General features: G+C 32.6%; 2 protein-coding genes across 2 annotated transcripts; one reads left to right on the top strand and one right to left on the bottom strand.

Annotated features, from left to right (window-relative positions):
• The first annotated feature begins 133 nt into the window (after positions 1-133).
• Positions 134-3,445, top strand: LOC133336055 (sphingomyelin phosphodiesterase 4). The gene is made up of 10 exons (XM_061544350.1): positions 134-196; positions 287-586; positions 657-1,187; positions 1,249-1,511; positions 1,924-2,083; positions 2,138-2,253; positions 2,324-2,627; positions 2,689-2,940; positions 3,007-3,115; positions 3,210-3,445. Exons 1-10 carry the CDS (start codon positions 170-172, stop codon positions 3,401-3,403), a joined length of 2,256 nt encoding a protein of 751 aa, XP_061400334.1. The 5' UTR covers positions 134-169; the 3' UTR covers positions 3,404-3,445.
• Positions 3,446-3,851: 406 nt separating this feature from the next.
• Positions 3,852-12,236, bottom strand: LOC133336114 (cytochrome P450 315a1, mitochondrial). Its single transcript, XM_061544412.1, has 7 exons — positions 11,941-12,236; positions 6,901-7,110; positions 6,523-6,734; positions 4,620-4,966; positions 4,309-4,527; positions 4,037-4,252; positions 3,852-3,981 (listed from the first exon to the last, which is right to left on the bottom strand). The coding sequence occupies exons 1-7, from the start codon at positions 12,234-12,236 to the stop codon at positions 3,865-3,867; spliced, it is 1,617 nt and encodes a 538-aa protein (XP_061400396.1). The 3' UTR covers positions 3,852-3,864.
• Positions 12,237-15,748: the final 3,512 nt, after the last annotated feature.

Genomic DNA, 15,748 nt, shown 5'->3' with positions numbered 1-15,748 from the left:
TTATCTTACGGAACGCAACTATAGTGAAATAGAAGAAGTCGACTAAACGCACAAACAAAACAAAAACACATTTCTTTAATTTCGGCAAATTTTTAATTAATGGTTTTATATTTATACAGAAAAAATACTTGACATACAATTTTACAAATATTGATAAAGAATTTTAATTATGGCTTTCTATAATGAAAATATTGGGGTAAGTTATTCGCAGCAGCATCAGCGTCGTTGAACAAAAGGATTAACAGCTGCCGCTTTGTGGCGGCTTTTTCTTCCATTTTATTTACAGAACCGCATATTGGAATTGTTGAGTTTCCCCCTATTTGATCGTTGCCATGAGTTAAATATACTGTTCGAGCGGTGTAATCTGCGAGAACTGCAGGAACTTTTTCCCACCATTGTGAAATCAGTCTTTGGCATTGGCGCCGGTGGCTTGGGATGGGGTCTGCGAACAACAACCAAAGAAAATTCCGCACCATGTTTTGATATCCTGTACAATTTCTTTGCACCCATGGGACCAATGTTACGTTTATGTTATAATTTACTAAATGATCAAATCAAGTTTGAATTGTCTTTGGAACATTTACCGGTAAGTTGTTGTTGTTGCTTTGCGGATTTATTGTAAAGGTGTTATGAATTAAAATGTTTGAAATTTACAGCACAAAATGGTGGAGTTAATACACTCGGGCCAGTATTCCATGTTCTATGCGGATTTGGTTAATATAGATCCATTCCGTAGACAGGTCACTTCGTTGAGTTTAAATGCCTTCGATTATTATATGTTGCATTTTGTCATACATGCCACATTTCCTTTGCACAAAATGTATCCGGCTGCACTGCAAGTACACAATGAACGCATGAAGACTGTGTATTTTTTCCTGACAGCCGAATACCTTTGCAATTTCCTACCCAGTCGACCAGATGCCATGGTTATGCCAAGTAATATTTGCTCGAGCGTTAAGGCGCCACAACCAATGCCGGTGCAACAGCTACAACCAAAACGTTCACCGAAATATTTGAAAATACCCCAAACGAATCAGTCGTTATATGGTTCGGGATCGAATAATATGTCACAGATAAATCAACGTAGTGGCACTGAAACATCGCCGAGGGCACATGCTTGGCGTACCGAATCGGTTTTGCATTTCTTTATTGATACATGGTTGAGATATGATGTGGATGAGGCAAGGGTAAGTGTATAAGTGCCTAATACAAATATATAACCAAATATTTATTTGTTTTTTTTTTTAGGATCTTCCAAGCAGTGAATTTATACGTGTTGTCCGTATACTCATAAAACAGACGCACTCCTTTGCGAATTCCGCCAACTTGGATCAAACTGCAATGTCGACGTTACGTAAAATTGCCCAACCAATGATGAAGCCACGCATATATCCATTTATCAAGAGTATAATTGGTAGATGGCCATTGGATAGTTCTATGTCCGTGGTCTTGGAATTATGGCTTAGCTATATTCAGCCATGGCGTTATACATTTGAATGGCAAAATAATAGGTATGTGTATATTAAAAATGTATTTCAAAGTCTACCCTCTACAATATATTTTAAAAAGAGTGAATATATGTAATTCGTGGTTAGTATGTTGTGGATGGGCTTCTATGGGAATTAAGAGATAATTGGTTTGCTGTCAGGCCGATTTAAAGGAGGGATAGTTCAATTTCCCTTCAAGAAAATTATAAAATATTTACATGATTTCTGATATTTTTTACCGAAAGATATACATTTTAAGATAATGGATAGCTTCTGCATTGGAAAGTTTTGAGGTTAAATTAGGTGTCATCATTCACAAGAAAACACTGCATTATTAGAGCAATGTCCCTTATATACATGTGTTACTTTTTATTATATCGAACATAACTATTTTTTTAATATCGTGATTAATTTTGTTTTTATTTTTTCCTTCTAGTGGAGCAAATATTGAGGTACCCATTAACAGTCGGTTTGATTCATTCATAGCCGATAACTTAGTTATATATACACAAATATTTGTGCACATATTACCTAGATTTGAGAGATTGGATTTTACATCACTGCGTAATGTAATTATGTTACATCGTTTAGTAAAGGTAAGTGCAATAATTTTTTGCGAATAATTAATTCAATTATCTTATTTCCTTCAGGTCTTCAGTCAATCGACATTGCCACAAAAACTCTATAATGCTGAAAAAGCATATGCAGGCAATTCAATTGGTTTTGTTGATTCCCCCCGAAAACACAGTACTTTCCTAAGGTTGGTATTGTTACGATACAGTATATTACAATATTTAAATAAAAAACAATTAATATTTTAGCTCAACTACTTCTACTTCTGTTGAATGGGATGGTAGTTTTTACCATGAAGATGTCTATACACCCATGTTCGGCACTGCTATCAAATGTGAAATCGAACAATTCATAAAGACTGTACACATATCACGGATGTATGTGGGCCAAGAGATTAGTGCAATACGACGCGAACAAATGGAACGTCGTAAATCGTTGGGTTTCTTTAGGAAACTATTCAGCAGTGTATTTAGCGATATGAACCCATCGGAATTGAAATTACAAGAGATTAGTAAAATACCTGACATACTTGACTTAGCAGTTCGCTCATTAAGTCAAATGTTTAATGTAAGTTGTCTTATATTTATTTTTTATAAAGTTTAAGGAAATGATCTCAAAAATTGCTTAGGTTGAACTGCCCAATATATCAATGGAACAATTGGAACCGGTGGTGGGACAAAGTTTCTCAAAGAGCCTAAATTTCTCAATATATGATAACAGTGACTATTTGGATATTTCACGGTTATCGCCACGACAAATGATGAATAATTTGGCCCATATGAATTCTTCTATAGATCCCACAACAGTACCCATACAAACACATGAATGTACGGTACTGGTGAGATTATTACATCAAGTTTCCTGTGTGTTAAATGACAAGGTATGGGAATGAAAAAATTTTCTTTTTGGAATAAAATAAAATTTGAAAAATATTTTTTTTTTTTAGTTTGGCGACCAATTTAACAAATATTGGAGTCGCCCAGACTTTCTGGGTAAACTATCACATCAATTGTTATACCCTCCCATGACTGCACAATGGTTCGAAAAACCCAGAGGTTTGTATGCCACATTATTGCTAATAATTATCTATATTTTATATATGCATGTATGTATATCATTTTTAACATATAGTCTCGAAATGTGTTTCAGGTGTTAGTGAACTATGTGAAGAAGATATACCAGCCCGTTTATGTTTACGGGTTTTAGGCTCCTATCGTACCTTGGCACTTATAGCTCTAACAATGCTGATCGGTTATATATTTTGGGGCTCAGCCTCTTATGGTGTTGTTGCATTATTTTTCATTTCAGTCATTTATATTTTCATAATGGCTCTCATATCATAGTAATATCATTTTTATTATTGTAATTGGACGATATTTAATAAAGTATGTTGTGTTTCCATGTAATATAGATAATAGTTTGTTTTATTTGGAAGAGACAGATGAAAGCCTCTAAAACAAAATTTTCCGTTTCGTGGCTTATTTATATTAGTATTAATGTAATCCGAAAAAATAGTATTTTATTAAAAAAAGGGAAATATCTTATTTTTTCAATTATAACATTTTGTTTTTATTTTGTTTCAATTTTCATTCTACTTTTTCTAATCTTTACTAAGAGTTTTATTAAAAAAATCGATACACTAATCGTCTAATATTATTCTACAAATCTAATAAAACAATTGCATCAATATATGGAATAAACTTTATAAATAATATTGCAATTTTGTTGAATTATTCCATAACCATGTTAGACTTAATGCTATTACGCGCTATAACTAAAACTGACAACTATAAACTAACTAAAATTATGTGATACGCGGACAGAGTCCCAATATTAACGGTTGATTTGGTACTGTTACCAAACGTAGTATACTTTCTATTGGTGTTGTATTTTCACAGCTCATTGTAAAGTTTTTGGTTATCTGAAAAAATAAAAAATAAAGATATTTGCAAAAAGCTTGTCTAATTCAATAATACCTCAGATATTAAATATTGCATTTGCGATAGGGCCAATTTGCGACCAATACAGGAACGATTGCCAATAGCAAAGGGTAGACTAGCATGCGGTTTATAAACGCCTTTATAATCACCAGTATTTTCATCACGTAACCATCGTTCAGGCATTACCTCCAGTGGCGCTGGAAAATGTTTGGGATCACGACCGGCTGTGTAGAGTGATAATAATACCAAAGACTTGAGGAAGAAAATGGATATTAATTAAAAGTATGTAAAATATTTTACGGACTTACATCTTTTTTAATAAAATATTTATCAATTTTAGCATCTTCCGGTAAATAACGGCCAATAAATGGCGCCACCGGATACAGTCTTAGAGTTTCTTTGACCAGACCTCGAACCAAGGGCATATCATGGACATTGCTATGATCATGTTGTTCTTCATAGATTTTCTGTTGTAATTTATTATCTTTGGATAATAGATATAGGGCCCAGGCTGAGGAGAATGCAGTCTGAAGGGACAACATAAATATAAACATATATAAATGAAAATAAATATTGTATACAGTTTACAAACTATTTAAAATTGGTTTAATTTCCCTACCGTATCACCAGCTGCAATCACCAAATCTACAAATAATCGCTTTATCATATCCAATGGTGTTTCAGATTCTTTTAGTTTGCCATACAGGCCATCCGGATATTCCGAACACAATTGTAAATACATATCAATGATAATCGATCCTTTAGAGAGTGCCTGTTGTACACTGTCTTCGAAATCTGTCCATATTTTCATGCGATATTTTTTGGCTATTTTCGGTGGGAAATTCATTAATTTCGAACTACTTTCGAATATTTTGTGTACAATCTCTGAAAAATCTGTTACAGCCAAATGTAGTTTGGGGTTTTCTTTTTCGCTGGCCGTAGTACCAAACATGACGGATATGACCACTGAAAAAAAATTAATTCATTATTAAATTTAAAAACAATGTTATATTGAAATCAATTTTGTGAGAATCGGAAGACATTTTTTTATAACTATTTATGTCCTCTTATGAGGATATTCTTGCCTAGAGAATAAATTTTGTGAGAAGCGGAAGACATTTTTATAACTGTTTATGTCCTCCAAGGACACTTTCGGACCTGGAAAACTATTCTTTAAAAACGTTAAGGTTATGATGGTCTTTTTATAATTAGTCACGGTCCTGTTGGCCATTTAATAAGTCATTTTCAAAAAGTCCTTGAAATAATATGATATAGAAGATAGAGCTCAAAAGGTTCAGTAATAACAATTTGTGAAACGTATTGCCTCTGCATTTGAAAAAATACACCTTAAAATCGATATTCTGTCCTTTGATACATATTTTTTAAAAGGTCCAGGCCGTGTTGTTTAAATTTTAAGTCCAAGCTTTTGTTTTATCATTTCTGTAATAACTCAGACAACCATTAAAGACGTACGTAGGTAGGTGAAAAAAATATGTTGGTGCTTGAAAAGTCTCTGTTGTATTAAAATGTTGTTTTTGTAGCAGCCCAATTGCACACAATGGGTTGAGGTGACATATGTTGGCCGAGTATGACTCGGGTCGTTTCGGATCGTAGACCCCTCTGTAAACGGTTTTAAATGTTAAAATGTTTTTGTTGAACTACTTTTTGGATTACGGACATTTATATGAACTTTTACAAGAAATAATTCTATGTTATTTCTTTCTTGCAAATGTTCAAATAAATGACCATAATCCAAAAAGTAGTTCAAGGACAAACAAAAAAAATTTTAATGTTTCATAACCTTAAAACAAACAGCAGTTATGTTACAAAATCAAGCAAAGATTGAATATGAACTCTATACAATTTTATGAATATCATTTATTTATTGCCGGTGTTTAGAAATTCAATATGCAAATATCGTATATATATATATATATATATAAGGAAAACGTTTTATATATACAAAAAAGAGCCATGTATGGATTCTCAATTATTGAAAAACTTAAATATTGGTTTCATTTCCAACAGGTTTCCACTTCTATTATTGGCAAAGTTTAAATAAAAACGTGACAATGAAAAAAAATCGGGTAGGTCAGGCGATCGATTTGGAAATCGAATACAATATAATAAGCACCAACAATGCCATGTGCTCTTACATTTGATATGCTAAGTAAAACCGCTGCACGCGTCGTATTTTGAAATACTATCAGGTGTGAAATATAATACCAAGTGATTTAAGTTATATGGCAAATAAAAAAATAAAGGGAAATAAGAATATAATTAAATATGGGGAAGTCGGAACAAAAATGAAATATTAAAAATGTATTCCATTAATTTTTATTCTTTTATTTTTGATCCGATAAGGCATTTCTTGAAACAAAATCTAAACAAAATACAGAACAGATATCAGGGACAAATGCAGGAAATCCTAATTCGTATTCTGAACCTTAAAAATAACTACGCACAACTGATCGGAAACATAATAATTTTGTAATCTTGTTAAAAAAAGAAAAAAAACTTACCATCTATGGACCATCTGTATAGCTGCTGTTCTAAATTATCCACAATCATGCATTCATAACCGGAACTTTCTTTGACTTCCAACAAGGCTTGCTTCCATTTGTTTATTAATTTATTGGTACATTGACGTACATGCCAATCCATCCAATTCAAATTGCCGCTAAGCAGAATACGACTTAAAAGACGGCGGTTGTGAAACCATTCTTCGCCTTCCCTGCAAATGGAATGGATGAATATTACAAAAGGCACACAGCAACAACAAAACTGTATTTTAAAGAAGATGAAAACAACAACAATTTGTATAACATTTTATATTCAAATTTTATTCTTGTTGTTTTCGATTTATTTTTAATTTTTTTTTATTTTTTATTTCAACTTACATAAAAAACAATCCCCTTTGACAGTTGTGCTCTTGATTGTAGAGTATCCATGCATCGGGCAATGGATGCCTGGGATATGAACCCTCATACTGAAATACTGAACGCATTAAATGTGCCGAGGAGACGAATATGGCATCTTGAGTACCACCCAAACGTTCGCGAAAGATGTCGCCATATTGTCGATGACGTTTGTCTATGTAGATGTGTAGCCTAAAATGTAAATCGGTAAGGTAAATACGTTAAGAAAAAAAATCAGATTGAGCTTAAAAAAACAACAGTGGTAAATATGCAAATAATGGAAAGATGTAGAAAAGGTTCGCAGTCGGAGTTGAATTGAATAGCAAAATATAGGGTGTAGGAAGTCTATATGAAAGACAAAGACAGACACAGATCTGTATAGAGTCTGAAGGAAGTCTTTACATGCGATTTGAAGGGAGAATTTAAAGATAAGCAGAGAAGGACGTGCTGCATTGAGAATTTTTAATAGAGCATAGAAGAGTCTTTTTAGACCAGCTGAGCGAAGTTTTTATCGGGATTCGAGTGGGAGACAAGGGTAACGAAGTCTTTATAGACGAACTGAAGTCAGCGTTTATCGACTGCTGAAGAGAAGAGCTGATGTGTTTATAGATGAGTGGAAGGACGCTTTTATAGAGTAGCCGAATCGGGGGGGTATATAGAGGGAGTCTTTATAGGCGAGTTTAGCGGTGTTTTTTTGACGAATGGTATGGAGCCTTTACGGACGAGTGGACTCCGTTTTATAGAGGAACTGAAGTCAGTGTTTATCGACTGCTGAAGAAAAGAGCTGAAGTGTTTATAGATGAGTGGAATGCGTTTTTATAGAGTAGCCGATGGTATATACAAGGAGTCCTTTTAGACGAGCTGAGCGGAGTTTTTATTGGCGAGTGGTATGGAGTCTTTATAGACAAACTGAAGTGTTTACATACTGCTGAAGAGAAGAGCTGAGAAGGTAACCTTTAAAGCGAGTGTAGAGGAGTCAATAGCGACAAGCTGAAGCTTTTATAGACAAGTTGTAGTCGTTTCTGGAAGAGATCAGTATAAATATATATAATGAGAGTCTGTATACACGATATGACGGGAGACTTTATAGACGAGCTGAAGGGTGTTTTTAAAAATGAAATTAAGGAAATTTTATACCTGAAGGTGGGGAGTCTTCATAGATGAAGGCAGGTAGAGGATCTAAAGGCATTCTGTACAGATGAAGTCTATATGGGCGAATCAATAACAGACATACTGACGAGGGAGTTTATTATACAGATGAAAAGTGAAACGTAGTCTTTATGGATGAACTGAAGTCAGTGCTTATAGACTGCTGAGGAGAAGAGCTGAAGGTAGTCTTTAAAGCGAGTGGAGAGGACTCTATACAGACAAGTTGTAGCCGGGAGTTTTTATAAACGATCTGATGGAAGTCAGTATTGAATATCTGAATAAAGCCTGTATACGCGATATTGCGGGAGACTTTATGTACGAGCTGAATGGAGACTTTCGAGACTGATGGATACTTTTGAAAATGAAGGCAGGTAGAGGATCTAAATCTGGGAATCTATTATACAGCTGAAGAGTGGAACGGTATCTTTATATACAAACTGAAGTCAGTGCCTTTAGATTGCTGAGGAGAAGAGCTGAAGTGCTTATAAAATATGTGAAGGGAGTAAGTATAGAATATCTGAAGAGAGTCTTTATACACGATATAACGATAGACTTTATAGAGCTGAACGGAGACTTTGGAGACGAACTGAAGGGAGATTTTTAATGCTGAAGTAAGGGAGTTTTCATAGACGAGCTGAAGGCTGATGTTTATTTAACAGCTGAAAATGCCAGAGGGGCCAGAATTGTCTTCACTGAAAGGAGAGATTTTTAAGCTGAAAGTAGGGAATTTTCATAGAAGAGCTGAAGGTTGGCATTCTTTATAGATGAAGTCTATGTGAGTGAATCGATAATAGACGTACTGACGAGGCGTTTATTTTACAGCTGAAGAGGCAAGAAGGGCCAGAATTGTTTTCTCTACAAAAAGGACGAACCACCGTGAAAATCCTTTTGAAAATACTATCAATGAAACCAATTATCAACTTCAATATATTATTCGTTCCAGCTGTTTTACAACTACATTTATGTGAATAATGCAACTTTTTTAAAATTTAATGTTTTTTTCTACCTAAAAATGAGTTTTTAAGATGGAAGATGGAAATACAAATATTCAAAATTTGAAATATAATTTATTTTAAATAAAACGAAAATAATTTTTTGTATATCTTGAAATGTTGAGCATTGAAAACGTATGGACAAGGTAGATGTATTAGGTAGTCGCATCGACCCAGGAAAGGTAGATATATAAGGTAGCCGCATCGGCGAATTGGGAACATGATATGTCAAAATTGTTAACAAGGCGAAAAATAAATGATTGTCCGTGACATACAAAACTTGAGGCAAATTAAATTCAACCAATCAGAATTCAACATTTTGAAATATTAGTAAAAATATTTGTTTACTTTTTGAAAAAATAAACTAACTCGGTTAACCAAATCCGATTCAATGTAAACGACCTTTTATGCCAGAACCGTATGTATATACGAAATTTCCAGAATTCATCGAGGGAAATTATTGAAAGATGCCGACACATACTGAATCGTTTATTCAAAATAGTGCTAATGTTGTGTTTTCAGAAGATAATTTTTTCAATCACCATTTGATTCGGATCATGATAATCATATTACAAATTATAATGGACAGACGGACAGATGATAAACGATATAAAAACTTGAGTCTAGGAGTAGTGCAGCTACAAACTATTGAGGCAACACATAGTTTTAACATAGATGTGTAGGGTATTAAAACATTTTGTTCTGATTGGTTGAATTAAATTTGCCTAAATTTTGAAATGTCAAGGCGAATTCAGTTTTATTTGCCTTGTTAAGGCAATAATAAGGTATGAGTTATTTTCATACAATTTAATTTGTTTATTTTGAGTAGTTGAATACTGAAGATAAATTTCTGTAATTACTTAATATTTTACTTTAATGTTTTTGTAAATCAATTCAGAGTAGTTCTTATTCAAATGATTTTTTTCTATTACTTTTATTGAATATTTATGGAGCTTGAACAAATGTAACATGAAAAGAAATGCTAGTGTTTAAAATTTATATTTTTAATTTTGTCTAAGTTTATTTTGTAGTATACTGGCCATATAAGGCTTTTTGGCTTGGCTTTGAAATGAATAAATAAAAAAAAAATAAATAAATAATATAATATATATTTTGAAACCTATACATACATACAAAATTATGTTAGACATCAAAACGAAAATATTAATATTTTATCAATATTCAATTCAATTTTTATTTATATCGTCTTTTAAAGAAGATTTTCAAGTAAATTATCATACAAATTATAGATTGTGTTGTTTTTTGGCTGTGTTTTTCATTTAAAGGCGAAGCAATTAGTTTTCGCTTCAGCAAAAAAAAAATGACGTTAAACTTAAGTTTTTTTCTATGAATTCGCTTACTGGCCGACCTTAAGGGCCCCATACACTATACATCATGCCGTACAGCATTTATCATAGTATGTGTTATTTTTTGAAAGTTTATTTATGTATGTGTGACACACACAATGCATGAAGAAAATCAAAATAGTTTTGATTTTGAAAATGAAACCCTATCAATCTGGTGAATAATATTCATTTTGAAAGTTGTCAGTAAATAATTTTGTGTACAAAAATAATAAAATTGTGAAGGAATAAAAAAAAAACAACTTAATTTACGACTCATAATTCATTTTTTGGGATAAAAATCGATTTTTTGGAATAGTGATTGAAGAGTTTGCCATACACTAATCAGTCTCACATATACCAAAAGGGGTTCATCGGCATGACGACATGATTTATAGTGTATGGGGCCCTTTATATAGGCCTTGTGCCTTGTTTACACATGTTGACATATTATGTTACCAAAACAATTGATTTGTTGTAGTAATTCGCCGATGCGACTACCTAATATATGTGCCTTGCGTATGGAATTTGGGGGTTTCTAGATTTAATCCATTCAAAGCCAGCTTAATCAACTGTAAGATCTGACAAAATGAAGGTAGTATAAACGTGAATATGGACCTGTTAATTCATTTTTATTATTTATGTATTGCTTTGTTATCCCTTTAGGACGTACTTTTAACATGTGACTCCTGTTTCAATTTTTTTCTACAAATACATCAGAAAAAAATATGAATGTCTTTGGGTCTGAAAGGGTTAAATTAAAATTGGCAATATCTTAAATATCAATCTACAAGCCTAGAAAAGAAGACCCTTATTTCAAATTTAACATTCATTTAAAACACTCATCGCCGTTACTACGAAATGATGGATTATGAAATTATTGAAAACGATTGTCACGTTTTGCTGCTTTCAATTTTATATTTTTTTCATAGCAACAAATGAAAATAAAAATTACTCTGTATTTTGTTTTGTTCGATTCTTCAAAGAGCATCGAACTTTTTTGGTCAATTTTCCATAGAACTTCGCGCTTGTTTTGCACCATTTTTCCGCAGACAAATGATATTGCATTTTTTTCTAGGTGCGACGAAATTGAATATTTTTGTTTAAAATTGTTGGAATTTTTTCAGGGGTGAGGGGGTGTGTATTTGACCCAGATTTGTTTCATTTTATTTTGTTTTTTTTAAGCCTGTGGACAAATACTATTTTACAACAAAAAACAAAAACAAATGCAAAAGACATTGAAGAAATTTGTTATCCAAATAAAATGCGCAAAAAAAAGCTTATGCAATTCTCAATATAGTTTCTTGTATAATAAAATGTGTTAAAAGATAAAAATAGATTTCAGATAGCCGGGAATAAATCACATAGAAGTCCACTTCAAAATTCTCCAATAAATATACATCTTCAATAAACCCTCTTCTATAAAACGAATACCTCTTCAATAAATATCAGGACTCCTTTACAAATAAAACAACTCTAACGTATGTAAAAAAGATCAAATCAAATTAATTTATTTAAAAAATATTTTTTTAACTCACTTTGGTGCTGCTCCGGCTGCTAATAAATGAAATAATGTTCCGACCACTGGTAATCCTTTAACTTCCGGTATTTTCTTCAACACACTTTGATGATGTTTTTGTTGTTGCTGATGCTGCTGATAATTATGATTTTGACCATTCTCTTTGAACTGAACATACTTATTTGGGTAACTGTGATATTTGCGTATTTCCGTTAGGGCCAATAATAATCTCAACCACAAATTCTTTACAAAATTACACACATTCGACATTAGCAATGTTACCTTGCGATTTTTATGCGTACTATTGGCTAGCATTTTTTCCATTTATGTTGAGTATTTTTTCAGACCTTCATTCAAATATGTGTGCAATGGGCAATATCTGATTTCACCGGTTAATTGCTAATACAGCAAAATTTCCAATCAATTCCTCCTTCGTTTTTTATGCGTATACGAATTTTTATTAAATTAAAAAAAAAAAAAAATAATAACAAGAACAACACCACCAAAAATATAGCAGATTTTTATGCAGCGAATTTTGCGAGTTCGATCGAAATGACAGACAAGCCCCACGGGAATGACGTTGACAAAACGGAATACAAAAAAAAACTTTACTTTTATGATCGAATATAAACCAATTCTATTATTTTTAAATTTTCAAAAATTAAAACTTCGATCTTCAGTCTTATTTTCTGCCGATACTGTTATCTTCTTTCAATCAGTTTATATACACATCCGCTAAATACTACAAAACGAATTCCGAAGATTATTCTCGACACTCCAGTTGAGATTTGAAGATTTCACAATAACCCAAAAAGACCGATTGATTCACAGACACACACTAATTTCGTAATTCGTGCACTCAGAAGTCTCGGCAAAATACGCGGCGGATGATTTTCATCCTTGTGATGTTGTTACGTTCGTTTCTTAATCGTATCTGTGGCTGTCAAGGAACACCGAAATGTTAACGAAATTTTCATGATTTTGAATTCAACAACACCGTCCGATAGCCGTACGAGCGCCAACTACCACATAATACCACTTGCCCATTTACTCTGAACACTCAAATATGTATGGAAGAAATACAGAAAAAACCAACACAAACACGAAGAACGAAAAGGTTCGTTAAAATGCGTTCAAAAGAATTTACGAAGAAAAAGGCGATACATTGTACAATATTTATAAAATGTTGCCTTTGATATTCTGGTCTTAAGACACTCTTTTTTTTGGAATGAGAGGGAGAGAAAAAAATCATGGATGCCAGGGGTGGGAATATTTAAAATGTTTGTTTGTTTTTTAAAAACCTGGCTTGGTGTTAGGTAGCAAGCAAACAGGTGTTTTAGACAAATAATAGGCGAATAATAACAAAAAACGACAACTGTACGTGATTTTAAAAGGATATTGACATTTTTTGGGATACTAGGTATTCATGGGCGATGTTTTGAATTCGATAATTGCAGACTCCTCAGACTTGTTTAATATGTCAGTCTAAAAGGCGAAAGCCTTTGAATATTTTCAAAAAATTTAAAAACCACACATTAAAATATTTTCCAAATTTTGTGACAAGGTCTTTGAATATTTTCAAAGAGTATACCATCCTCAAACTTCTGCAATTTAGATAACAAAGTTAGTTTACATAGTATAGGAATTAGCGAATATTTGGGGTTATAGTTATATGAGGGCTATGTCTAATTAATGACCGACATATGACAATTTCGAATATCATATATGTTTGTTTTGTGTCTCAATTCTTTCCTTCGGGAGGTATAATTATAATTATTAAATGCTGGCCGATATATTTCATTATCGGAGGTTCGAGTTTTTTTATCAAGATAACGGACTATTTCGAGTAACGACTATCCCCTATACTATGGTGCAATACAGCTAACTATTTTAATATAAGAAGGGTGTTATATGAGAACTACGCCTAAAAGGGGGCGAATATTAATAATTTTTGGTAGGAAGATTTGTGCTTAAGAACCCCAAAATACCGAAAATTGAGGGTGTCTTATATGGGGGCTACCCGAAAAAATGGTATAATTTTTAGTGAAGAGATTTGGTACCCAAATTTCAGCGAATTCGGTTTAAAAACGCGCTTGAAACCCCCAAAATACTGAAAATTAGGATGTACCGTTGTATGGGGGCTACCAGAAAAAGTGGACCGATATTTATAATTTTTAGTGGAGACATTTGGTACCCAAAAATGACACAAGGTGCCAAATTTCTGCGAATTTGGTTAAAAAGCGCGCTTATGAACCCCAAAATATGGAAAATTGGGCGGCATCCTTATGTGGGGCAATGCCTAGACGTTGACCGATATAGCCCATCTTCGAACATGACCAGCCTGCAAACAAAAGACAACTCTATGCAGAATTTCAGCACCCCATCTCAATTCCTTCAGAAGATAGCGTGATTACAATAGATGAACGGACGGACATGGCTATATCGTATTAGAATTTTACACTTATCAAGAATATAGGGGAGAGGGGGGCACCTTTGAACGTGGGGCACCTTTGAACAGCGCTCATAAAATCTTGGTTTAATATTTTTCCGACCCGAAACCACATTTTTGTATATGGCAATCTTGTTCATACTATATGCGTAAACCACTTTGGCTTGCTTTTTAACAACAAAAATTGTGCATATTTTTTTAACTATGTCATTGTAAACTTTTATTCATTTTTTTAAATCCACGCCTGTGATAGTTTTCTTTCGTCAAAAAATTTTTTTTTAAATTTAAAAATCATTTCAAACATAACTAATGTAATTTCTTTCATATATATTTATTACAAAAAAAGTTATTTTAAATTTCCGCAAAAAAACTCACACTTTATAATAAGTTAAATTTTATAAACTAAGCCATAAAATGTATTCTAAAAATGTTTAATTTATCTAAATAAACTCCAAATAAATGAACTCCATAATATAAAAAAAATATTTTTTAACCTTGCCTTTAATGTAAATTTAAAATACAAAATGTTGTGTTCAAAATTTGTTATTTTAAATGCCCGTTAGAAATTCTTCTATCAGAAATTAATATTGTTATAGTTTGAAATTATAAAACTTTTGTTCTTTATTGTTTCGGTTTTCAGACCTATCATGTGTCAGTTTCACCTTTCTTACCTGTGAGAGAGAGCTATCACACAGCTGTTTTAATTTTTTTTTTGTAACAACAAAAGCCGGTAATGAAAACACATTCAATGTTTGTATTGCAACTCAAAACATAGCCAAACCAATCGAACATCATGAACAACCAACATGTTGTACAATCAACAGTCAACCAATACATGTTCGATTGATGTTTACTCATTGCTAACTTTTTACATTTTCAACAAATTGCAAATTAGTTGTTGTCGGAACGCGTTCGAGAGTGGAGGTTTGGCAGACTGGTACGGTGCAAGAAAAAAGTACGTTGGGGAAAAATTGGAATCAGCGGTATTGTAAGATAGAAAAAAAATAATATAAAAGGTCTCCATATAGTATTGAGAAACGCGTCACGCAAAGAAGTAAATAACCTGTTGTTGTATTGGCAGATAGAAGAAAAAGTACATGTGTAATGTGGAAAAAATAATAAAATCTCTGAATTTATTTCAAAAGATTCCAATTGATAATGAAAGTTTACTGAATCAAGTTTAATTCATGATGAAATGTATTTGAATAATTGATTTTAATATTTTAATTTCGAATAGATTCTAATTGAAGAAAGTCGTCGTGTGACAGCAGCAATTGATTTTCTGCCATTACACAATTTAATTACCTATATCCAAACCGAAAAAGAAGAAGACGACGAATACGCCGAAAATAATAAAAGAGAATGAAACAAAAATAAA

The sequence above is a fragment of the Musca vetustissima genome, unplaced genomic scaffold, assembly GCF_032173495.1.
Source record: "Musca vetustissima isolate MV318-11 ecotype Yass unplaced genomic scaffold, APGP_CSIRO_Mvet_v1 utg744, whole genome shotgun sequence".
NCBI lineage: Eukaryota > Metazoa > Arthropoda > Insecta > Diptera > Muscidae > Musca > Musca vetustissima.
Note: the sequence above shows the minus strand (reverse complement) of the source record. Positions and strands in the feature narration are given on the sequence as shown.